Here is a 24,071-nt window from a genome sequence, read left to right as displayed (position 1 = left end):
CTGGCTGCATCAGGTTTTTTCCCAAGATTCTGCTTCTGAGTACAGCTTTTATTTATATGTCTATTTATGTACATATGCAGAGATGGAGATTATTTTTTTAAATTAAAAGAAATACACTCAGTTCATTTCTGCTTTAAGGCTACAATAACATTAAAAACTTAGAAAAATTTCCATTGATATCTTTGAAAATACTACATACCTACAGCAAAAAACGCTCTTCTAGGTGTTCTGTTAAACTTAACTGTCCTCCCTTTAGGTGGACTGAGGAACAAAACATAACTGCGATATGACTTATGCAGCCGTTTGCCTTATGGCTGCCTGCCTTTTCCAAAGTGGCAAAGGGAGAACAGTAGGAGCTACATACGTAACTTCCATATGGGCCAGTTGCTTTTGAAATCTCAGCTAGCATGCTTTATCTTTATACAGCAATCAATTTTTCTAACTTCAAGTAGTGTTCAGTAACCTATTGTATTTCTCATGAACTCTGCAGGAGTGTTCTCTGGGTCATCTCTGGTACGTTATCAGGTTTGAATTCTTTAGTGTCTTGCTTTTCCTCACTAAAAGTTATAAGAGAATTGTTATAAAGATAAAGAAATTATTTGTTTGTTCCTTTTCCTTGGTACATGAAAGTGTGACCAGTAATCTGATCTGGTATGCAAAGTCTGAGAGGTGCTTGAGTCACTTTGTATTATTGAACTGTGGACTCTGTACATAGCAACAAGTGCTTCTGTTTATTTGTTATACTGTACATCATGTTTCTTATCACAGCCCCTAGCTCTGCCCACGCATATTGCCTTAATTTTGATATAAGTCAAGGAATGCTAACAGTACAGCAAAGATTATTACTTCTGAACAGCAGCGTCATCTGAAATACTAATACTGGTTTATTTCATCAGGACAAGATTTGGTAAATCTATCAAACAGATTTATCATGGCCAAAGCCTTCAAAAATGCAACAAGCATCTAAGCTCGTATTCAGACACAAAAAAGGCACTCTGTTTCATAGGTGCTTGGGAGTTACAGGAGGTCACTGCACGGTCTTCATTGATCAGACTGCTTTACTAAAAGCCTGAATAGTTGCTTATGGAGGGATTTAGGATATTGAGTTGAGGTCAGTAGAAGCAGAGTGGGCTGTTAGGCGCTTTGGGGCTTCTTTGGTAAAATAAATTTCTAGCAAAAGAAATTATTTTAAAGTTTGTAAAGGTCTCCTTGTAATCATAATATGCTATATGTTACACTGAAGGTGTTCTGATCTGTGGAACCCCTATGAGATGTGCTTATTAGATGAGAAATTTTAAGTGGTAGAGTTGATTAGTCTGAAGTTTTGAGGGACGCGATTTTATAATTCTGCTTCTCCCGTGCAATATCCCATATTTGTTATCATGTGGCTGCTTATATTGGCCAACTCATTCGGTGGTGGTTTTTTGCTATACTAAATTCTGTGAAATTCTTTTCAGATCATTTTTAGACTTCCCTTTGTTTTACTTCCTGAGGGCAGGTAATATATCAGAGCCAGCTCACTGTTTAACTAATGTCTCATAGGTAGGAAGAGAGGGAGGAAAAAAAAAAAAAACAGGGAAGGGAGAGTGCGTCACAATGGAGGAGGAGGGTAGCAAAGAAAAATGAGCTTTCTTAAACAAATTGTGTGCAGAGGGACAGGCTGCCAGGGCTCGGGCGCTTCTCAGCAGGGGCTCGGCTGTCTTCCCGGCTGGCCACAATGCAGGAAGCAGCTGGAGTGCTGAAGGAGGGCTTCCTCGTCAAACGGGTAAGTGCTCTGGCTCTCCTTCGTGCGGTTCTGCTCCACCGTGGAAGCAGCCCTTGAGCAGGGACGGGATCGAGCCAGGGCTCGTGGCAAGGCAGCCCGTTGGGTGCTGGGCTTGAGGGGCTCCTGCCTGCTCCTGGGAAAGGAGCTCCTCCAGGTTTGTGCAGATGCCTGCTGGGGGAGCTGCCCTCTCCCAGGTGTTCACCACCCTCCCTCGAGTTTCCCTATATTGGCATTTACCAAGAGGAAAGTGAATTAGCTCTCAGGATTACTCAGGTGACAGAAAGCCAGTATGTCTGTACCTAGGGCAGACCTCTGCAAAGAGCACGTAAAAAACTACCCAGCAAACGGCTACACGGCAGCAGTGGAACTGGCCATGGGTGGATGGAGAGAGGGAAGATGTTTTGGCAGTCTCTTAAGATAGTTTGTGCTGCCTTTAGTGACTCAGGTGAGCAGGGTTTCCCATTTCGTATGAGTGGATGGAGAACAGACTATCCTTTTTGAAGGGGATCAGAGCAATGCAAACATAGAAATGTGTTTGAAATAACTTCTTTCTTCCACACTCCTCAAGCTGCGCTATAAGAAAATCTGAGCCAAAATGTGGAGAAAAGAGCTGAAAGATGGTGTCACGGATTTCAGCCTTTCCAGCACTTCTCCCTACAGGACTGAGTCATAGCTGGGACACGAGGGCAACTTAGCAAGGGGCATAAGCTGCTTTTAGTACCAAGATCCTGTCTCAATGACTAATACAGTCCTTGATTGCACACAAAAAAAGTGATTCAAAGGTTTGTTCAAAGCTTTGCCACGCCTTGGGAAGTGCTTTTGTACAGTACGTGGCAGTGCTGCTGGTGCTAACGTGAAGGTAATCCTGGTCAGGAGCTCTCCTGGCAGGGCTCTCAGCTAGCCGGCCAGCCCTGGGCGGAGAAGGGCTGCATGGTCCGAGCTGTTCCTCATCCTCATCCTCCCTTCTGCAGCAAGGGCAGAGCAGTCCCAGGTCCTGCTCTGCTCTCTGGGCTATGGTTGTATTTTGTGGCAGGAAGCCGAGGCGCTAAGTGTGTGAGAGCAATAGGTTTTCGGCAGCATGCTGAGCTGTAACTGCCAGCACGCTGTACATCACTGAGGTACGCTGCTTGATAGGAAGGGGACCACAAAGATGACTGAAGGAAACTGAGGGAGAAGGAAACAAGGGATCCAGAGAAAAAAAATGAAGGAGTGGGATCAGGTAAAGAAAACAGAGCTTTCTTGGGAAGAGAGCAGAAGCAAGGAGATGATCTAAATGCATTATAAATGACTGAATTATGTATTGTAATGTATTATAACGTGAAAGTGTAGAAGTCAGGTGAAGATAGAGGAAAAAGGTAAGGCAACCTCCTGAAAAAGAGGGAATCTCCAAGAAGGAAGGAGAAGAGCCGTAGCAAGGAACACTCAGGAAAAATGGCCAAGGGACTTTACAACAAGTGAAAAACACACTGAAGAAGGCAAAAGGAATGAGAGAACAAACCCAAGTTAGATAAATTGTAGAAGACATTAGATCTAAAGTGCCCTGGATTTTAGAGACTCATTATCCCACCTTTTCTTGGAAATTGCTGGGTTTCCCCTTTACTCATAGAGAATTAATGAGCTTTGATTCCTGCCACAACTGGACCTTGCATGTTCCTTTCTTCTAGCTATGCCCACCCTCTCCCAGGTGTCAGAGCTTCCTCTACCCAGTGCTTCGCTTGCTGGCTGCAATGCTCCATCGCCTGTAGACATGCAAGTCAGCTCCCCACACGGCGAAGCTGGACCTGACACCATCGACAGGACTGAGCCTGTCAGTGCCAGCCCTCCCTCGGTTTGTTCTCCCGTACAGCTGGGCTAAAGACAGCCGGCGGCTGTTTACAGAGGGGGAAGAAGAGGATTTGTCTGTATTCTGGTATAACCCAGGAGGTATTTGATAGCAGCCTTCATTCGGTCTTTTGCCATTAGTCTATCTCCTTTACAGGAAACAGTAGAACAGGGAATGTTTTAACCCAGGAGGTTGGAGGAAGGTAAGAGAGAAATAAAACACTCATTAGCAGTAAGAGGGGATGTAAGGAAAAGCTAATTCACCCAGCAAAGTGCTCTCAAAACACTTGGCACCTACAGCCACATCAAAATGACAAAGAACAAAACACATCGAACACCACCCAGGGGCACCAGAGAGGAGGAGTTTGTCTCCGAGAGCCCTCACACATTTTGGATTTAGCCCTGTTCCTGCCTGGTGCTGTCAACGGGCAGGCATGCACCTATATGACAGGTCTTTAGGATAATTCATGTGAGCTTTTGCAAGAAACAATTCTTGCCAGCAAAGATGATGTCCTTGCCGGAGAAAGAGCAAAGCTCCATGATTTTATAGTGATGGAGCTGTGGTATTTTGTTACTAAAACCATGTATTTCAGGGAGAACAGGACTTGTGATAACTTCTTGTGTTTCTTTTCATACAATTTGCTATCAGTTTATGGTATTTTCACCCTTCCCCCCCAAAAAGAAAAAAAAGAAATAAAGTATGGTCATTTTTCAATGCTTGTGTTAGTTAGCTATGTGGATTTCTTCCCCTCTAGGGACATGTTGTTCGTAACTGGAAAGTGAGATGGTTCGTTCTGCTTCAGGATAAGCTGCTGTATTACAAAATTGAAGGAGGCAAGAAGGAGCCTTCTCCAAAGGGCAGGATCCTCTTGGATGGCTGCACTATTACTTGTCCATGCCTGGAGTATGAGAACAGACCGGTATGACTGGAAAAATGAAGCCCTTCTCAATGATACTCACTTTCTAACTTCTCCCTAGTTTTTTCCTCTCCTCCTGACTTCTTTGATTACTGCATCTGCATCACTGGGGTATGTGTTTCCAGAATTAGGCCCAGCCAAAAGCAAGCTGCCATTAGCAGTGTAACGAGGACGAGCAATTAACTCCCTCATTGTGTCTTTGCCCAAATCTGAGTCATAGCCATTGACCAAAAAAAAAATCAAAACCCAAAACAAAACACCCCCCCACACACAGTAGGAAGAATAAAAGCAAATGCATCAGCCCAAGAGTGTATGGAGGGAGGACGCAAATGGCTCAATAAAATCTGAGGAAGATGGAGAAAAAGGGAAACTTGTCATCTCTGGTAGCTGCCTTAAACCTTGACTGTGTCCCCGGGACGCTCCTGGGCAGCCAGGTCAGACTCCCTTTTCCTTTGCCAATGGGACTTCACTGTTGTGGAAAGTTTCCAGCAAGAGGGTTCTGGAAGGGAAAGTGCCTCCTGCACTTCTCCGCTCACCCATGGGTAGTGGCAACGCAGCCTTCCTCTGAGCGGGGCCAGAAGGGAAATGACTCTGTCGGTTGCTGACTATTTCAGTACTTCTCATGGCAGAAAGAGCCTAGTGAGAGTTTGTAGTTGTTGAGAAGCTAGAGATCTGGATGTGAAATCTCCACAGTCAGCAGTACACTCCTATGTAATCCAATATCTGTGTGGTCTGCTGTATTTTATGTACCTCAAGCTCCATACATGTAAACCATGCTTGGAACTGAAAACACAGGGATTAGGTTGGGGAGGGAGCAAAAAAAAAAACCCCAAACAACCAACCCCAGAGTTATGCCCACCATCCTTCTGATCAAGAATTGCTCTGTACAGCTCAGGTGGGATGCCATAATCAGACTAATTTGTGTCACTTGGGCCAGTGCCAAAAGAAGCAAAAGGCAAGTGAGGGACAATAGCTAAATGTTGTTATTGCTTTGCACTTCTTTCTCCACAGCTACTCATCAAACTAAAGACAAAAACGAACACAGATTATTTCCTTGAATGTTGCTCCAGGGAGGAGCGAGACTCTTGGGCTTTGGACATCACTGGAGCTATTCATGCTGGTCACCCAGTACAGGTACAGGAGCTTCACAAAATGAAGAACTCTTTCAAACTACTAGAGAACATCAGCCTCCAGTAAGTGTGTATGGTTTCTCCTCCTGCTATTGCTGTAGTTTGCAAAGTGCCTGAACTGATGGATGGGGAGGGTCAAGGGAAGCTCCCCTCTGCACAGACCTGCTCCCATGTGGCCAGGAGCCTCTAAACTGGCTGCTCTGCCCTAGGTTTGCACAAACTTTTGCCAGGTTACGGGAATGCACTTTTTCCTGACGATCATTTTTTGTGAGTATGTGGGTTCTGCACGGGCACCTCACTGCTGGTTTGAAGACCTTCCTACTCAGCTGCAAAGGCTCTCACTGGGGAGGATGTATTACCTTGGAAGATGTGATGTCAGGGAAAGACTGGGCGATGGCAATGTTCATGCCTTTGGGGACCTTTCAAAGCTGATAGCCAGAATCCAGACTAGGATTTTTAGGGTGCATCATATTAAACAAGAGGAAACAGAAAACTGGTTAAGAAATATGAAAATGACATTAATTTGATTTGTGTCGAGGAGGTAAATGGAGGCTGACAGTAGCTCAGTTTGAAGTGTTTTAAATTGAAATATACTTTGTGAGGCATCTTGTTTAGTGCTGCTATTGGGAGAATTAAATTTTCCTATACCATACTTAGGACAAAACTTCTGGGGAAGTATCTACACTGTTTCCCATCTTTATGTTAGCAATCATTAGGGCATCCCAGGTACTGACAGAAGTATGTGACAATTTCTGCCTGTCTTTCTATTCTACTGACGTTGTCCTGTGTTCTCTTTTACAGTCAAATAGTGGAAAAGATGTGTGACAGCAGTACTGGAATTAAGCTGACCCGCAACTTGGAGCAAGGCAACAGATACAAAGAGACCTTCACAGGTAGACCTGCAGCAGGCAAAGAGCTTCCTCACATCTGACACACCATGTTGCAGAGGAAAGGGAGCTACAGTACTACCTTCATGGTGGGAACAGTTGTGGCCCAGTGGCAAGTAGTGGCGCAGCTCTCCGACACCTTTCTCTCTCGCTCTTTGGATATGTGGAAGCACGTGTAGGACCCCACACTTTTGGTCAACCTTGCACTTCATTGACAGTCTTTGTGATGGTGCCAAAATGCTTCAGCAAATGAAGATCTGCGTGGCAGGAGACCATCTGTCTTGCCTCGGAAGAGCACATTTTCTTGGTATGAGAGCTGCCTTTCTCCCTGCAGGTTCTGCCCTGGTGGACTGGCTCATCTCCCATAGCTTTGCTGTGTCACGATTCGAGGCTGTCACCTTGGCATCCATGCTGATGGAGGAGAACTTCATCAAGCCTGTGGGAACCCGCAGCACTGAGGCTACACGCTACACAGACCTCTCTGAGCAGTTCCTTGATGACTCCACCGCACTGTACATGTTTGTAAGTCATGTGGCTGCCAGCGGAGACACCTCCTCTGCCGCTCGCTTGATTTGGGGCAGTGGCAGAGGAGACGTGCACAGCATGGAACCGAAGGCAAAATGTGCGGGCTATGAAAGTAAACATGGAAGGAGCAGCTCTAGGCTTTTAGTAGTGCTAACACTTGCGCTTTTGCTGGAGACAAATAGCTATGCGGATATGGAGGGAACTACAAATTACATAATTAGGCATTAAAAGGGGTGTGTCACTCAAGTGCAGTGCTGTGTCTGCATTTAATGGGGGCTGCGCTGTAGTTATGCTAAAACTCAAGGCCACAGTGCGTGTGTAGGCTTTACGCCTGTAATTTGTTGCTTGTAAATCTCAGATCTGCAAAGCTGAGCAGCAGGGTTACAGAGTAGAATTTACTTGGGCAATATGAGCTAAAAACAGCTCAAGGAAAATAAAATGCAGAACTTTGTGCTTAAAAGTTTGTTTAGGTTAAAAAGAAAAGTGGAACCATCTTTTCCCTATTTTCAGGCTGAGAGCAGTAAGAAAAGTACCAGTTCCAAGGAACAGCTACAATTTAACATCTCTGAATTAAGCGGCACAATTGTGAAGCAAGGATTCTTAGTGAAACAGGTAAATACAGTCTTTGAACCTTCACTGGGAAACAAGAAAAATGACAGCTTTTAGGGCTTCCTAGAGAATAAATGTGATTTATATGAGCGTGGCTGGAGAGTTGTGGGCAGCAGAGGTAACTTGCCTGTCAGTACTGCTATCAGAGATCATGTGGTGAAGAGTATCTAGTCATAAAGAAGTGAGCTATGGAACTTGCTGCTCAAGCAGGATTAATTGCCTATTCAGTATATATTGAGTGTATACTGAAAGGAATAAAATAGTATCAAAAGCAAAAGTCCCACACAAACTCCAAATCCCACCAGAGGTGCTACATTCACTTCCAAGCAGATCCACTGTTGCTCTGGTTTAACCTATCCCATCCGGGTCGTGTGAGCAGTTATGATGTTCTGCTGGCCGCAGACAAATTTCAAAGCTGAGCAGACTGACTTTTGCATCAAGTGGACATTTACCTGTGGACAGTCACTCAGGTACACATGGATGCTCAGCCATAGTAAGGGGCTCCAGGAGCTGGGGAATGCTCTCAGGACCTGGCACAGGCTTGCAGTGCTGCCCTGCACCGTCAGCGGCTGAGAGGGCTGGAGGGGAAAGAGTGGAGAGCTGCAAAAGGACCCAACATAATCCCCTCAGAGCATGCACAGCATGGGTTTTTAATCCAAGAGCCATATTTAACCTGAAATTAAGAGCGGGAATCAGGTATATCATCACTTGATCCTGTCACTCTGCTTTCTTGGTTCTCAGCACAAGGAAGGGAGAGAGGAAGGACTTAGCAATGCGTGAAGAAGGATGTTAAGCAGGAAATCCTGGGAGTTACTAAGATGTCAGAAAAGATTTTTCTCTGTTGGCTCCAAACCCTCTTTTTTCAGTACCTATTTAGGTCTGCCCTACAGCCTGCAGGAGAATGGCCATTGCAGGAGGTATTTACTGGTTGTAACTTTAATTCTTCTGTTTTGCAGGGGCACAAGAGGAAAAACTGGAAGGTGAGGAGATTTGTTTTGAGAGCTGATCCTGCCTTTTTGCACTACTATGACCCCACTAAGGTATGTGAGTGGGGAGTTACTACCCCCAGAAATCCTCTTACAGACCTAAACATGATAAGGAAAATACAGTTGCACTGTAAATGTTTCTCTCACCCAAATCTTCTTCTGGGTTCCTCTATCCATTTCCTGGGGAATAAGACCTCTCTGGTCTTACCTTGGGAGGTTGTCCTTGTAGGATTTTCTATCCCTGCATCTTCCCTCCTGTCTTTCCCCCAGCGAGATTCCTTTTCCTTAGTTGAGGGGCAGCAGCCTTCTTGGGATTGGTCTTTTGCTGTACCCACGCAGTCTGGGACCATGCTCCTGCAGGGATTCTTCCTGGGCTGTGATCTTTCTGGGCTGACATCCCACCACTTGAGGGCCATGCTGCTACTGGGATTTTTTGTGTTCTTATTCCAACAATTAATAGAATCTCCTTGATGCCAAAGAATTTATAGGATTTTCTGCTACTCAGTTTTAAACTTACTTAGGGAATAGTAGAATTTATCTTCATGAATGTAATAATCACTGGGAGCAACCCAGAAGGGCATGTGGCTCCATCAGCCCCAGATGCATAGGGTACCACAAAGCCCAACAGGTTGCTAAGAGAATGTCTATAGAAATGCTTTGTGTGACTTTTAAAGAAAACACAAACAACATAACAGTGAAAAGAGCTTATGGAGCTGGTTCATTTTTTTTGTTGCTTCTTTCTTTGTGGGTTGTTTTTTTTTTGCACTGCAACTCGCCATTGTAATGCTATAAACCCAAACTGCTGAACCTGAAGATCAGACAAGAGAGACTGCTTACTAGTGAAAACAGTCGATTTTTTTCCCATACAGTCTCAGTGAAAAGCAGCAAGCTAAAACCTTGCAGAAATATATACTTTTTTTTTAATATGGGTTGTTATTGATAAGACTACATGTAAGTTTGAAATGTGATTCTTGGCCTACCTTTGTGCTTTTGATTATCTCCACCATTCCCAACTACAGCAGAGAAACATCTGAGACTGAAACAAAATAGTAATGCATTTAATTACATGTCCTAATTGACTTCTCTTGTGACATGGATGTTTTAGATCTGGAAAAACTGACATTACATCTCCACCCTCATAAAAATAATTTATGCGCTCTGGGAAATTATTCTAATGATGATATTTTCCAGATAAGCCTGATTTCCTTTTTCTTTGCAGGAAGAGAACAGGCCAGTAGGTGGATTTTCTCTTCGTGGCTGTCTTGTCTCAGCTCTGGAGGACAACGGAGTCCCAGCAGGTAAGCAGGACCCTCTAAACTTATATACATACATACATACATATTTATGCCATAGCAATACAGTCTTTGGGTGTGGATTTGTGTGTATGGCTATCGGTATGCACAAGTGGGCTGGCCTTTCCTGTCCCCTTGCAAGCAAGGGAAGAGGCATATCATAAAAAATCCCCATACTGCTGGGTTGTCCATACCAGAGGGGACTTTTTCTGTGTTATTTCCACTTATCTTGGGCTTCTCTCAGTCATATGACTTCTGAGACAGTCCTAAGATACTGATTAATATTCCAGAGTTAACAGACAAAGAGGAAACACTTTCTTTTTGGATGTTGTATAGCTCAAAGTCTTGACGCATCCCGATGCCATCCCTGTTCTGTGTGTCCTCTCTGCTTATGCTATTACCTTTTCCTTTTTGATCTGCTAGAACCCAAATGTAGGGGAGACATAAAGACAGCAATACAAAAACCAGTTCTGCTCATGAATATGCTTAGCTTAGGCATTTGTCTAGAACCGCAGCCCCACAGATAAGTGTTTCTGCTGTTAAAGCAATTTATTTTATGGCAGTAAGCACAATGTGTGGATCTCAAATAGGGAGCATCTTTCTAAAGACAAAAGACAGGGTCTGAAAAAGATATGGTCCACGGTGGGGGGTATGATGAACAATAGAGCTACTTACTAAGAGGAACCTGAAGATGGGCAGGAGCAAATCTAATCTACTGCACAAACTGGTAGGGAGTTCATCCCTCCATTGTATAATTCAAGTAAGATTCTCCATCTAAACAGAGGTTATTTTATATATAATGCATAGTACACAGTAGTTCATACAGTCTATGTGAGGGGCGTCTGTGCTATATCTTTATTTTTCAGAAGAAAATCAAAGACACAAGACCTTTAGATGTCTTATCCGTATTGACATGGAAAGGTCTGATACCCTAATTCAGGAAATTCAAATTCTTCCCTATGAAGCATTTCTCTGTGCACCTTCCTGATTTGTCATATTCTTTTTTCTCTGCAGGAGTCAAGGGCAATGTGCAAGGCAACCTCTTCAAAATCATCACCAAAAATGATGTTCATTATTATATCCAGGCCAGCTCCAAGGCAGAGCGAGCACAGTGGATTGAGGCAATCAAACCACTGACATGAGTAAGGTGCCAAATGACACCATTTGTCTCCATGCCAAATAACAAATCACATTTGTGACCAAGTTTCCTGCTCTCATTGTCTGGGAGTGTTGTTTTTCCCTTAAACAGTCTACTTTTGTTATTTGTATTGCCATAGCACCTAGCAATTCCTGGCAGACCAGCATCCGAGGTGCCTAGGAGTCATGTAGATCCAGAATAATTCCCCACCAAGAACTTACCATCTAACCAAGAGACAAAAGACAACAGGTGGATACAGACAAATGGGGCTTTACAAAGAAACAATGAGATGTAATATTCCAATATGGAAGAAAACACTTCTTTTGTACAAGTATTCAGTCTGTATCTGACACATCCAGGTGGTGCTTTATCCTAAAGCAGAAACGTCTTGCTCCTTTCCCCTTTATAAAGGGGCTCATAAACTTAGTTACGACTGTCTGAATCAAAGTCATGAAAGGTCCTGGTGTCTGAGGCAGCCTTTCTTGGTATACCGCAAGAGTCTTGTGCTAAACTGCAATCCAGCTGCCAGGATAATCACTATTGCGAAACAAACCAGGGGTCTGTCTGCCCATCCGTCTGCTCTACCATTTGGTTCTCTGTTAGGCTGGAAAAGACCAAAGGATCCTCCTCTCCAGTATAAACATTATTCTTGTGCTGGTAATGACCCATAGCAGTACAGTACAGTACAGGATCCTGAGTATCAAATCAGACCAGTGGCAGTTATTCCAGACAATCGCTGGTGCTGAATATATTGGAAGAAATCACTCAGCCATAAAAGCAAGACTTTTTCTCTTGATTATCACCATGAGTCCATTCATGTCGAGCACCACTGAGAACCCTAATAGCGGTTCTGACTATTGCTTTTTTCTATTTTAAGCCGTTATATTTTCCATTATTTGTCTAGTAAATTTGACTTTGATATTATTAAATATAAAAGAAAGTTCAGCGCATTTTAATCTCCTGTGCTCTTTAGACATGATTTTTCTTAGGGGGCAGTTTGAATATATGAAAACAATGGTTTCACACACTGTAAATTTAGATTTATATAGAAACTGAGACATTCTCCAGCACACCAGAGGGTGGAATGGAATGTATGAGATGATTAAAACACCCGACCACCCTGCCGATATACAATTTTCATAAAATTCTTCATGTTATCTGAATACCGGTATCTGACAGCCAGACTCTGCAGAGCCTCCAAAAGCCCTCTGAAGACAGCATACTCTTTATCTTCCCTGAAGTCCCAGAGAAATTTGATAGCCCTCTATCCACAGAACCACCTCTTCACAGATATTTTTGTTCTCCCATTTATATACTGAAAAAAGTCTCTTCATCTAGAGACTTTCCCCTTCATCCTGTTACAACCAACCAATCATAACAGAGCCAAAGACAGCAGCTATGATATATGCTTATACATGTATTAGAATAGCCATTTATTTAAGACTTTTTTCTAAATCTACAGCATTGAACCAACAGCACAACACTCACGTGCATTCAAATATTTAACAGAGCTAAAGAAGTTCGCCAGAAGATGCAGTTTTAATTAGATGCACGAATGGGCAATGCAGTTTCAGCCACAGATACCATTTCCTAGGGCTGGTCCAGAGAAGACTGTGAAATCCACAGGTGTTGAAACCTTTCAATTCACGAGAATGCTACCTGCAAGAGACCGGGATGCTGGTAAGGCCTTTATTGCTCTGTACTGGGAAGCACAGGTGGCTTTGTGCTGATTGAGCAGAGCTTCCAGGAAAAGCAATTCCTTCCTGATAATGTGAGCCTTGCTGGGGCTCACCAGGCTCCCTTATTCACTTATAAGAAAATCTCCTGCTTCTCTTTTCTCAGTCCCACCACCTGCATACTGCCCAGGTCTAGTCACAAGTGTAAGAGCCACCCTACCACAGAGGACTGAGCTCTGCCAGCTGGTATGCCTGGGGGGTTGGGAGGCCCGGAGGATATGAGATACTGCATAGCATCATAAACCTTGCAGTTTAGAAGGTCAAAAGAGCATCCCAGCAAAGGCTCTCTGATTTACCTGGACCAGCCACATTTACCTGCACATTTACTCTGATTTACCTGCACCAGCAGTTGCTGAGTGTGTATGAGGAAAAAAGTGTATCTTTCAAACACATCAGCAAATTAAAAAAATACAGTTCCCATTCTCCAGAATCAGCCAGGGGAAAAAGATAAAACATTTCTCAGACAGGAGAAAGTACATTTGCCTCTGTCCCCTGGTGATATTGTGGTCTCCTTTTTTTTCAAGCCACTTTGGTAAGCTTGATGTCCCCCGAAATCTGCAAAGCTTTCACCAAGTTCAGAGGCTGAATGCGGTGAGTGAAGTCACAGAGCTGCCGTCCATCAAGCAAGACTCGTATTTGCTGGTGTTCACATAAGAGCTCCATCTGCAATGGAAAAGGACAAGGGAGGGTGTTAGAGATCATCAGCAGAGTCGATTTCACCAGCATGGACTTAGAACCCCATGTGATGGGGACAGTGAAGCACAAAGTCTACCGGTTCTTCTGAAATGCCCCCGATAAACAACCTACCCTCTGCTGAGATGATATTGTAAAGCTCCTTATAGTGAGTTCTCTCACTAAGACTGGAGAAAGGAATGGATCTCTCCCATCAGGGCTTGAACTGTTGCTCTCTGTGCCATAATAGACTAGTTAACCTGGCAATGTCAATAGTTAGCTATTTGTGGTCATATATGTAGCCTTCAGCCTTTCTCCCCTCCTTTTGTCCACCCTATTTATAGTACCCCAAAAATTACCTTAAATGTGTCGCCTGCTGTAAATGGGAAGTAGGGAATAGTCTTCTCCTCTCTCCCCCATTTCCCAGCAATTCGTGCATTTCGGGTGATGGATTTGTCACTAAAGTTAACTGTAAATAACAGCCCAACATCTTTGTTTGCATCCACTGGATCACAGAGCAGAGTCACTGAAAAGCTGAAAAAACAATGAAATGACTAGGACTTTCAGAAATGTGAAAGGACATGGTGAACACAGCAGATGCCTATAAAGACTACAGATAGCCATTGATTTCTTGTCAGACTGAAACACGGGACTTCTACAGACTTAGAAGCTGCAGAAAGGGATGAAAACAGGCTGGTCTTTGTTTCTCCTCCAGTTTCCAGTAGGATGTTAGTGACTTCTGATGTTGCTTTCCCTCTTGCGACTGAAATCATGCCAACATTTGTGCATGAGTGAATTTTAATTTTGTCCTAAAAGAGGTTAGGGCAAACTCTTTATGAGTGGAAGCACTGGAGTTGATCACTGTAGACGCAAGAAAGTGTAATAAACACAGTTGTTGTCATCCAGATTAAACACAGCAATGAGCCTGCAGCCCCAGCAGACAACCAAGATGCAGGTTCAGAATTGCACCTTTTCCTGGAGGAGAAATGCCACTTGTGTGCCCCCTCCAGTTTGCATTAGATAAGGGCAAGGAGTAGAAAATCCTGACAGGGCAGTCAGAAAGGCTGAACAGTGAATTCTTTCTTGCCCTTTTAATCTTAGTCTAAGAGCAGGAAAATTAAATAAAGCCATAAATTATGAATCTGTTTGATTTTCTTCCTCCAAAGAGCACAGACCCTCAAGAAATCTTTTGAATTTAGAAGACAGGTAAGCATGTTGTATGACAGGGTGAAGCCCCCACCAGCCCTTTCGCCTACCTCTTGGGGTTGGAGTGCACCATTCCTATCACTGTGAGCTTCATGGCTGGTCTCAGGCCACCTTTAATTTCACCAACATACTGCTCCACCTGCAGATAACAGTGAAAATGTGCTGCAGTAGGTCACACTGTGGGTAAACCAGCTTTAACAGCTGCTTTGGTCACCTCATATAACTTGATTTTATTTTTACACGTACAAAAGAACTTAAAAATATTTCTGGTCTGAAGTACTTCTTGCACTTCTGGTATAAATTCTGTCCGTTCTGGTATCTGAGGTGAGCGAGAGGGCTGCTGTAACCGAATGGCTGGGAATGAGATGTTGGCTGCCCGATGGGGCTGCTGGCTCCGGTGGGCAGTTTCTGACCAAAACTGCCATCAGTAAGGTGAGTGGCCGCTGTCAGTGCTCTACCTGACCAATACGTGTGATTGATGACCCTGACGGCATGACTCAGGTGGCTCTGGGAACAGCCACCACCGACTTCAGGTGACTGACGCCACTCCCCAAGACCAGAGCAGGTACTGCAAGCGCTGCGGTGACCCACACGTCTCAGGAGACAGGACCCAGATAGCTGGCACACTTGGGACGAGCCGGTGATGGCTGCTACGGTCTAACAACACAATAAATCTGGTTGCAGCGCTCCACGCAGCAGATCAAAACCTTCGTGGCAGCATGACGCAGAGCACAGACTCTGTGTGAACTTACTCATCGAGTTCAAATTCGTTAACTTGGTAGGCTAACTTGACACCAGCAGGCTCTACACTGGGCCAGGTGGCCTCTGTCCTCTGCCATAAGAGCACAAAGCCAGCACAAGCGCTGCACCCCCATGGCATGCTGACAGAAATGCAACCGTGTCCTCGCAGCTGATCCCAGTCACACCTGTCCCCACCACTTGTTCAAAGCCAGAAGATGGCTTCTTAGTGGAGCTACTGTTGTCCTGTTCACAGAGACCTACAGTTGCAAACTCCACCCGAACATCAGAGCTACATTTACCTGCTCCGAGTAATTCTCCGACTGCTTCGATGGTCAGTGGAGAAACTAATACAGGCTATGGCCGACATGGAAAAATAAAAGAGAGAGCTTGGAAGCAAGTGATAGGGACGTTTTGAGACTTCAGTTTCAGAAATGGCTTTAAAAGGTAAATGCTACACTGTAGCATCTAATCACTCCTTATGCAGAGTCACTTAGAAAGCAGCTGCTATAAAACGCTAAGCATTATTAGCAATTTGCGTAACACTGATAATTTTCCAAGGCAATGCACAGCAGACTCTATTTTAGATAAAAAGCGCTTTATCGTTCCACTGTTACAAGGTAAAAATTCAGACATTTTTTGCTAGAAGACCTGTACATTATATGCATGGTTTAGTATTTTGACTATGAGAAGCGCTACATCAGCATGGAAACCCAGTCTTCTGTTCACAGCAAATGGGCTTCCATTCCAGTGTAAGTTGCTATGAGTATTTCATATGTATTTTTAAATTTGGAAGATATAACCAATGTTAGATTTTTAAATTATTGAATGCCAGCTTGCTTAACAAAAACATAGATTCAAGATGAAAAATGTTTTGCCTATACTCCATTTCATAATTTCGATATACTAGTTATATCTTCTGCTAAGATGACCTTAAACAATTTATCTTCCCACCTTTATATTTACATGCAGCCACATTTACAGTTTCACAGATATATTAATAAACCTCTAATTTCTAACAAGACCAATTTTGGAAGAAATGAATTTAAAAATATCTTTGAAAATGACAGCACTACTTGCAGAAGTGGGCAGTGACTCTAGAAGGTATGTTTTGAACTTTGTAACAAAAGAAAAGCATCAACAACCTGAGATGTCTTATGTGAGGGAGCAGCTCCTCAAGTAAGGAGTCTGACTGTAAGGAGATACTTTAAATTGAATAAAGCAATTAGAGAATGGGTAATAAGCCTTAAAGATCCCAGGCTAAATGAACTTCATTCTCATACAGGTCCTGTGTCCCACTAAAGCTCCTTCCTACACAAGAGACAAGATACAAAATAATACCCCAAACTGAAAGTGCACGTTGAGAAATTGTTTGCGCAGAGCTGCACCATAGTAAGCACCATTGTTAAAGGCACAGGGGATCAGAACTGAGCAGATCGAGCAATGACCACATGGTTTCAGCACTTACAGCTCTTCCAGCACGGCTCAAGTTCAGAGGTATGACTACCCACGTGCCACTTCTCTGCCGACATTGACAGCACAGGTGACAAGTACTCATGATGCCGTAGGAGGTATGGTACAAGCTCCTGTGGCATCTTACATGGTTTATTGGTGGGTGCCAGCACGTGCACACGGTCATAGCCCCCTTCCCATATTTTCCATTCAGGAGCCCTGGGGACTCACTCGGTCACTTACTTTGGGACACCTCTCCTCCGTCATCACCGCTCTGCCTCTTACACTTGCCTCCACCACAGCAGTCCCCGGAGTTTTTGTTTTGTGTGCCAGGACAAAAACAAACACAAAGCCCAGAATAAAGGGAGGATGTTGGGGGGGGGGGGGATTGGGGGGGGTGTTATCTCTGCCAAACACCAGCTGGACACCACCCAGCCCAGCAGCTGAGTCACGGCCCCCCGGGCCCCATCCCGCACGGGAAGCTCACTAGTAAGATGGCTGGTGAGGGCGAGAGGGCAGGGGGCCCACACGGGTGTGCAGGCCCCTGCTGCCCCGCACAGGAATGCCTGGCAAGCCCATGTCTGTACCTGTATCTCTATCTATACCTACACATTGTAATGTAAGTATTTATAATTGTGTGTGTGCAGAACGGATTGTATATGTAATACATATAAATAACATGTAATTTATTTATTTTGGTAACATTTCTGTCCTCGAAGGGATAAATACATATATAACTTATACGCCTATATAGACCTATATAGAGTGAGGTATACAGATAGGGTTATATGCATATACGAGGCATATACACGCTTACATGTATATACCCCGTATGTATACCTCTCTCTATATATAAGTGTGTACATAGATGTATATAACATATGTATAAAGAGACTCCCCTCTGAGAGCCGAGGCGCGGACTCTCACGCCAGCCGTCACCCCCGACCCCACATCTCCCCACAGCCCCGGCCCATTCCTGAGCGCGCGGCACGCCGCCGTGAGAGCCGCAGCGGGGCTGTCCCACTGCGCGCCAGGGGCGGAGCTTCGGGCGAAAGCCAATCAGAACCACGAAAGGCCCGAGCACGGGGCGGAGCTGGCGTGTGGTGAGAGGCGGCCGAGGGGCGTGCCGGTGGGCGATGATAGGCGTGGTTAGTGGGGAGGGCGGGGCTTGCGCTGCCCGGGTTCCTGCGGCGGCGTCAGGCGCCCCAAAGAAAAATGGCGGTTTATTTACATTCTGCCCCAGCTCGGCCAATGAGTGAACGTCTGTCCGCGTGCCCGCCCGGCGGCGCGGTCAGCTGAGGCGGTGCCCAAGATGGCGGCGGTGAGAGCTGGTGTTGCCGGGGCGGTGCAGTAGAGCCCAGCGCCGCCAGGGTGGCCGCGTCCTGCCCCGCCAGGTAAGACGGGCCGCGCCGCGCCAGGACGGGCTCTGGGGGCCGCCAAACCGGGCCGGACCTCGCGGAGAAGGGCGAGGCTGCGGGCGGGTGCGCGGCAGAGCGCGCGGCCCGGGGCAAGTGGCCGCCGCCGCCCCCAAAGACAGTCCCTCTCCAGCGGGACGATGCGGCCCGGGGGCTTGTGTGGCGGTGGGGAGCGGTGGGAGCAGCTCGCGGACCGCTCGGCTGGGTCTCCGCGGGCGGCGCATCGGCGGCGGGGCGGTCATGGCCGAGCGGCAGCCGGGTTGTCAGCCCGTGGTGTTTGTGGCGCCTCACCCCCTGCCCCCATGGGAAGAAGCCCCCTGAAGCCAGAGCTTGGTTCTCCATCTGGCCCTGCCCAGGGCGCGCTGTCAGTGCGAATAAGAAATGTGGGGTGGTGCCCCAGAGCGCCCTTACGGCATCTGCCTCGCGTGTGTCACCCTGCCCCAGGTCACCTGCTCGTCCTGGGAAGATGCATTCTTTTGGAAACGAAGAAGCGGTCTCTCAGGAGCGGCTCTTTGGGTTTTTCTGTGAGTGCGTACAACACGGAGACTGGGAGCTTGCGCAGGCCTGTGTGCCCCAGCTGAGCCAGTGGCACGGGGATGGCTCTGAGAAGGTGGAAGCAATTCTTCAGGCTCTGGTAGCTTGTCCCGTGGGGGTAAGGTAAGTAAGGTACTGTTTTGGTTCAGTAGGCTTGAGTGTGAAATGAGGGAGAGCAATTAGTTTAGTGGTGACTGTGGGAGACAGGTAGAATCTGGGAAATAGCACTTACTTCAGTGCTGAGGTATCTTGGATGTGTCTAGATGTGCTGTTATCTGAATGCTGACATCTTATCTCTGCAAAGCACTTAGCAGGCTGCCCAGCCTGCTGGAGTAATGAGCTGTGTTCATTTATGCAGTTGACATGGTGATTGATGCAAGCTTAAAACTATTTGGAAGCATTTCAGAACTGATTTTGTTATGTTTTATTGAAGGACAAGGAGAAGAAATATCTCCTGAAGTTACATTCCTTTGACACTGAGCTTATGTATTGAGTTTGCCTGACAAGGTTTTGGTAGTGGGGCGGGGGGCTACAGGGGTGGCTTCTGTGAGAAGCTGCTAGAAGTTTCCCCCTATGTCTGACAGAGCCAATGCCAGCCGGCTCCAAGATGGACCCACTGCTGGCCAAGGCTGAGCCCATCAGTGACAGTGGTAGTGCCTCTGGGATAACATAGCTAAGAAGGAGGGGGAAAAAAAAAAAACACAACAAAAACCAGGAACAATTGCAGCCATATTACCATTTATTGGTAATAAATTAAATTTTCTAAGTTGAGTTTGTTTTGCCCGTGACAGTAATTGGTGAGTGAGCTCTCCCCATTCTTATCTTGACCCATGAACCTTTCATTATATTTTCTCTTCCCCCCCCTCTCCAGCTGAGAGCGACTTTGTGGGGCACATGGTGTCTAGCCAGGGTCAACACACCGCAGCTTTGGTTAGTTTAGAAATGGAACCAAGATCAGTGCTGTAGTCATTTAAAATGTTCTTTTGTTTCCAATTCTTGAAAGACCTTCCAATTTCTAAAACTCTAAACTATAAAAAAAATCAAATTATGCTATTGATTTCTTATTTCTGTCGCACTGGTTTTTGAAATGGCATCGGTTTTACTCAATCCTAGTTGGTATTGATCTCTGCTTTTCAGGTAGCTGCATATGCAGGGTGACTTTCTAGCACTTCAGGGAACAGTGGTATTCCCCCTCTCCAAACAGATGATCGTACTTCTTCACATAAAAATTTGTGTAACATTTTGGTAAAGGTTCTAAGAAACAGTTGACACTGATGGCAATTAAAAGAGTTGGTAGGAAGGCATGCACATGGTTAGATGAATATTGTTAACGGCCATGTGAAACATGAGCGGTTTTGATCTTTTTGTTTTTGATAGTTGGACTATGACATCTAAAGGTTTTAGTTAGCACTGCTGAGATTTTTTTTTTTATGGCCAATAAACTATCTTGTGCTTTTTTTCTAGTCTCTTTGACAGTACTGAATATGTTCCCTAACTATGTACGTTTTGGAATGTAAGTACTGGAGCACAGGAAAAGCTTATGGAAATTAGAAGTATTCTTTGTTTAATTAGTACAATAGTTTACTTTTAGTTTGGACATGGACCTGCACTTGTGCTGCTATGACCTAAAACTTAGTTTCATTTTTTGGGGGTAGAACTAGACAGAACAGGAAATAGCAGTGTTTGGCAAGCAGTCAGATTTCAAAGAAATCTGCTGAAGCGCTCAAAGAGGGGCTACACAGACTGAACTTCAGACCAGAAATAAATTTGATTGTTTTGAAGCAAAGAACTATGGCAATAGCAGTGGTATTTGGCAGATCTAAAAGCAGTTACTTGCACAGCAGAAAATATTGAGTTAATGTGTAAGTAGTACCAGTATTCTGGTTTCCCTGCATTCTCATCCTGTCTGACTCATCTTCAGCTATTTAATCTTTTTTTTTTTTAATCTTACACAAAGAAATATAAAAATCAAAATGACCTTTCACAGTGTTTTCCAGGATCTTAGAGATGAGAACAACCTTGTATAATCCAGTGTCTGTGCCTATTGCTTTTGTAGATGTGGACAGAATTCTAGCCCGTGGAGAATTGCATGGCTTTGGCTTCTTGTGCTGGAAAAATGGCTTGCCAGGAGTCAGGTACAGAAACATCTAGCTGACTTCCAAGTGTGACTTTTAGTTCTGACTTCTAGCTGACTTCCAAATGCAAAATGTCTATCCAGTTGCTTATTGAAATTATAGGCTTTCCTGCATTTTGTGGAATTAAGTTCTCAAGGTGCATTGCTTTCACTTTAACAAACTTGTCAAGAAACAACTTAATCTTTACAGTTGCTTTCCCTTCTCCATACTGGAGAGAAAAATTGGGAATTATTTTTGTTTGTTTCCAAATGGGTAAATGTAACTCACTGGTGTGGGAGCAGAACCTAATTGTGGAATAGCCTTTAACTGAGAACTAGGTATCTTCAGAGAGATATTTCAGTCTGCCTCAAAATGTTGATGAAATAGCTAAGATTATTTTCGTTATCACGTAAACCTAAACAAAAGTTTTATTAGCTAATGTCTTTTCTCTTGTATTGTTTCAGAAAACTGTTCCAGTTGTTCTTCAGAGAGAAACTGAATTTTTATTGTTCTTGGAAGAACTGCAGAAAGATGTCTCTGAGGAAGTCCTAAAGGTGAGCTACTTATTTTGCCCTAGTTGTTCTTGTTAGTTATGCAGAATATCCAACTTTATCAGGTTGACTGCCTGAGATACTAATGTGTTCTTAATCTTTTAGGCAACTGAAAGAGACTGTAATTCAGATATCTTTCTGAATTTAGTCCAATGTGCCTGCAAGTGATTTCTCTGACTAGAGAGGAGGCTGTAGGCAGGCAAGGAACAAGCTTTTCGACATGGTCTAACACACTTCATTCAGTGCAGCTACTTGTGAAAGCCTTATATCTGTACACATGTTTAATAATCATAAAGCTAAAACCCACTGTGAGCCAAAATGAACCACAGTCAGCAAGCATATTTTAAAAGTATGTCTGTTTTCTTTTTTTTCCTCCCAAGGTCTTGATTTTCATCTCCTCCGCACCCCTTTGCCCCCTTCTTGGAAGTTTTTGGGTGCTGTACTGTTATTACTGATGTTTTTTGGTAATTGGTATGATGTGTGCTCTGAGGTCCAAGACCCATTTTTCCATTTTTAATTAATACATGCAGACTGATTTATTTGAGAAGTACATGGAAATACACAAAGATGGATTAATACCAAAAGCAAGTATTGGGCAGAAAATCAGGAGAGTTACTAACTGTAGAACTGTCCTAATTTGGTGTTGGTTACAACAGAGTTAGACCTGACATGGTGTGTGGAATGTGCTCAGATTTTCTAGTCTTACAGGTTCTAATTCTTTAAAGATTTCTTTTTTGTTTGCCTTTTTTTAAGAGGAAAATGAAACTTATTCAGAGGCTATTTGCAGCTTTTAAATATGAGTAAGGAAAGGGTGTTCAATATTTCTATAAGGATACAGAATTAGCAATTACAGGATGAAAGCAAGCAAGGTAAACTTGACTGTTGATTAAAATCTGCCTGAAGTCTGTTAATGACTGATTAAGTCTGTGTATATTACCATCTTACCTCCAAGGTCATGAAAGATATCACCATTATCTGCAGTGTTGCACAAAATAGGAGATTCAGCAACCTCATATCATTGTCATAATTACTGTCAGAGGCATGTTAGTAGGTAGAGTTATGTTTTGATCCAGCAAATAAAAAAAAAAAGAGGCTGTGGACTTGTCTTCTACTGCTAATATTTTCTTTTTTGCACACACCAACCACCTCTCCCCTCCATATTCTCTGAGTTGCCTTTTTCAGCCAAGGACAGCACACGCATAGTTCCGGAAGTGCCACAAGTGCTACTGAATTGCTGTTCAACCGAGTTGTCCCTCATCTTCCCACGCCTTATTGGGAGAGCTGATTGGGGGTTTTTTGTTTATTTGTTTTCCCCTTCCTAGTTCTGCAATTCTAGATTTGCTTCTGTTAGTAAGAAAAATTATTGTTCCTTAAGAAAGAAGTCTGTGAGATGGTTTCTGAATCTGTTGGCCAGTTTTAAGCAAGATTGAAAAATTAGTGTTGATGAGAATGATGCAGTTGGTAGATAGATGGTATGAATTTGGAAAAGCAGGATTCAAAAAAAAAAAAAGACTGGACAATAATCATCATACTCTTACTGACTTATGAAGATACAGACACATCGATATATTGATAAGAGGTAGAATACAGTAGTGCTTCAGCCATCCCATAGGAGCTGTCTGTGAACTAAGGTAACTTGCTTATGAGCACATGGCCCATGTAGTGTAGTTAAGTATTATAGGATTCTTTATATTTTGTTATGTATTCAGGCATATCCAGTCTTCTAGGAAGGATATTGGACAAGGTGGACCATTATTAATGGGTTTCCTAGGTAATATGATGTTTCCAAATTAGTTTATCTTCTTGCATTCTCCTATTTTTAAAATAATGTATTTCATATTTTTAATGGAGTCTGAAAGGCTTACTCTTTTATTATTTCCCTGCCAGGAGCTGTTTGAAGCATTTGAGTGCACCCAGAACAAGCACATCACAGACAGGAAAAGAAGAGATGGCTGTTCTTACAGATTCAGTTTGGATGTTGTTTCAGCCCTCCGGAAGCTTTTGCTGCGGGCTCCCCAGAGGGCAAAAGCCCTGCTGGAGTTCTTCCAGGAGGAACAAGGCACGCACAGCTCCTCGCTCCAGCAAGATTTCTCTCTACAAAACATCTTTGCTGAATTTCTTCGTGACTCCTTGAAATCTCTGCAGGGGCTTCAGTGCAGTTCTGAGATTCCAGCAGAACTGGATCAAAGAGAACTAGTAGATACCATTTATGCTGCTCTTAGTATAGTGACTTTTGACGTGGAGCATCAGGCAGATGAAGTACGTCACCTATTCAGGGAGCTCTTGGATGTATGCTGGGCTGAGGGTAGCCCACTGAGGGAGGAGAAGCTACTAAGCTGTATGCTGAGGAAACAGAACCATGGCCTGTTAAGTCTGTATAGCAGTGTTTTCATAGAAAGAACAAGAGAAAAACTTCTCATGTCAAAATCAATAGGAAAAGGTTTGTTTCACTTTTTGCTTTGTTTTCATTTCTTTTTTAACAAAGCCATTGAGGCATTATGCAGGCAAGTTGTCAAGAAGTCAGGCAGTGTTCTTGCTAAGGTGCCTTAACAAGCTATGGAGTCTTGTAAAAGATAATGCTAA

General features: G+C 44.1%; 3 protein-coding genes across 10 annotated transcripts in view; 2 read left to right on the top strand and 1 right to left on the bottom strand.

Moving 5' to 3' along the window:
• Positions 1-574: 574 nt before the first annotated feature.
• Positions 575-14,619, top strand: PLEK2 (pleckstrin 2). 4 transcript variants are annotated; one of them, XM_054825964.1, is made up of 11 exons: positions 575-1,765; positions 4,342-4,506; positions 5,515-5,696; positions 6,435-6,526; positions 6,855-7,042; positions 7,556-7,657; positions 8,611-8,694; positions 9,860-9,938; positions 10,947-11,074; positions 12,580-12,750; positions 13,331-14,619. In XM_054825964.1, the coding sequence occupies exons 1-9, from the start codon at positions 1,718-1,720 to the stop codon at positions 11,072-11,074; spliced, it is 1,068 nt and encodes a 355-aa protein (XP_054681939.1). In that variant the 5' UTR covers positions 575-1,717; the 3' UTR covers positions 12,580-12,750; positions 13,331-14,619. The 4 variants fall into 4 exon arrangements, with proteins under 4 accessions (XP_054681939.1, XP_054681936.1, XP_054681937.1 ...); XM_054825961.1 differs by having other exon boundaries at positions 12,533-12,750; XM_054825962.1 differs by having other exon boundaries at positions 10,947-11,079.
• On the bottom strand, positions 12,596-17,248 carry LOC129206559 (galectin-related protein A-like). Of its 3 annotated transcripts, XM_054825967.1 has the most exons (5): positions 16,891-17,105; positions 14,735-14,823; positions 13,838-14,012; positions 13,284-13,469; positions 12,596-12,729 (listed from the first exon to the last, which is right to left on the bottom strand). In XM_054825967.1, the coding sequence occupies exons 1-4, from the start codon at positions 17,059-17,061 to the stop codon at positions 13,326-13,328; spliced, it is 579 nt and encodes a 192-aa protein (XP_054681942.1). In that variant the 5' UTR covers positions 17,062-17,105; the 3' UTR covers positions 12,596-12,729; positions 13,284-13,325. The 3 variants fall into 3 exon arrangements, with proteins under 3 accessions (XP_054681942.1, XP_054681943.1, XP_054681941.1); XM_054825968.1 differs by lacking the exons at positions 12,596-12,729; positions 16,891-17,105 and adding an exon at positions 17,118-17,248 and having other exon boundaries at positions 12,744-13,469; XM_054825966.1 differs by lacking the exon at positions 12,596-12,729 and having other exon boundaries at positions 12,744-13,469.
• A 907-nt stretch (positions 17,249-18,155) lies between these two features.
• Positions 18,156-24,071, top strand: part of ZFYVE26 (zinc finger FYVE-type containing 26) — a 55,720-nt gene continuing 49,804 nt past the window's right edge. For all 3 annotated transcript variants that reach the window (XM_054825958.1, XM_054825957.1, XM_054825959.1), the window contains exons 1-5: positions 18,156-18,268; positions 18,734-18,946; positions 20,880-20,958; positions 21,402-21,491; positions 23,376-23,928. In XM_054825958.1, the coding sequence (XP_054681933.1) occupies positions 18,756-18,946; positions 20,880-20,958; positions 21,402-21,491; positions 23,376-23,928 (913 nt within the window). In that variant the 5' untranslated portion in view covers positions 18,156-18,268; positions 18,734-18,755. The remainder of the gene's footprint in view (positions 18,269-18,733; positions 18,947-20,879; positions 20,959-21,401; positions 21,492-23,375; positions 23,929-24,071) is intronic.

This window comes from Grus americana, chromosome 5 (assembly GCF_028858705.1).
Source record: "Grus americana isolate bGruAme1 chromosome 5, bGruAme1.mat, whole genome shotgun sequence".
Classification (NCBI taxonomy): Eukaryota; Metazoa; Chordata; class Aves; order Gruiformes; family Gruidae; genus Grus; species Grus americana.
This window is presented reverse-complemented; position numbering and strand designations above follow the sequence as displayed.

What these genes read in the sequence shown, in the direction of transcription:
- PLEK2 (XM_054825964.1), top strand. Translation starts at nt 1,718, where the DNA reads ATGCAGGAAGCAGCTGGAGTGCTGAAGGAGGGCTTCCTCGTCAAACGG. An exon ending in ACTACTATGACCCCACTAAG is followed by an intron (nt 8,695 to 9,859) that starts GTATGTGAGTGG and finishes TTTTCTTTGCAG; the next exon opens with GAAGAGAACAGGCCAGTAGG. An exon ending in GGACAACGGAGTCCCAGCAG is followed by an intron (nt 9,939 to 10,946) that starts GTAAGCAGGACC and finishes TTTTCTCTGCAG; the next exon opens with GAGTCAAGGGCAATGTGCAA.
- LOC129206559 (XM_054825967.1), bottom strand. Translation starts at nt 17,061, where the DNA reads ATGACCGTGTGCACGTGCTGGCACCCACCAATAAACCATGTAAGATGC. An exon ending in GTGCACTCCAACCCCAAGAG is followed by an intron (nt 14,013 to 14,734) that starts GTAGGCGAAAGG and finishes TTGTTTTTTCAG; the next exon opens with CTTTTCAGTGACTCTGCTCT. An exon ending in CAGCAGGCGACACATTTAAG is followed by an intron (nt 13,470 to 13,837) that starts GTAATTTTTGGG and finishes TTTCCATTGCAG; the next exon opens with ATGGAGCTCTTATGTGAACA.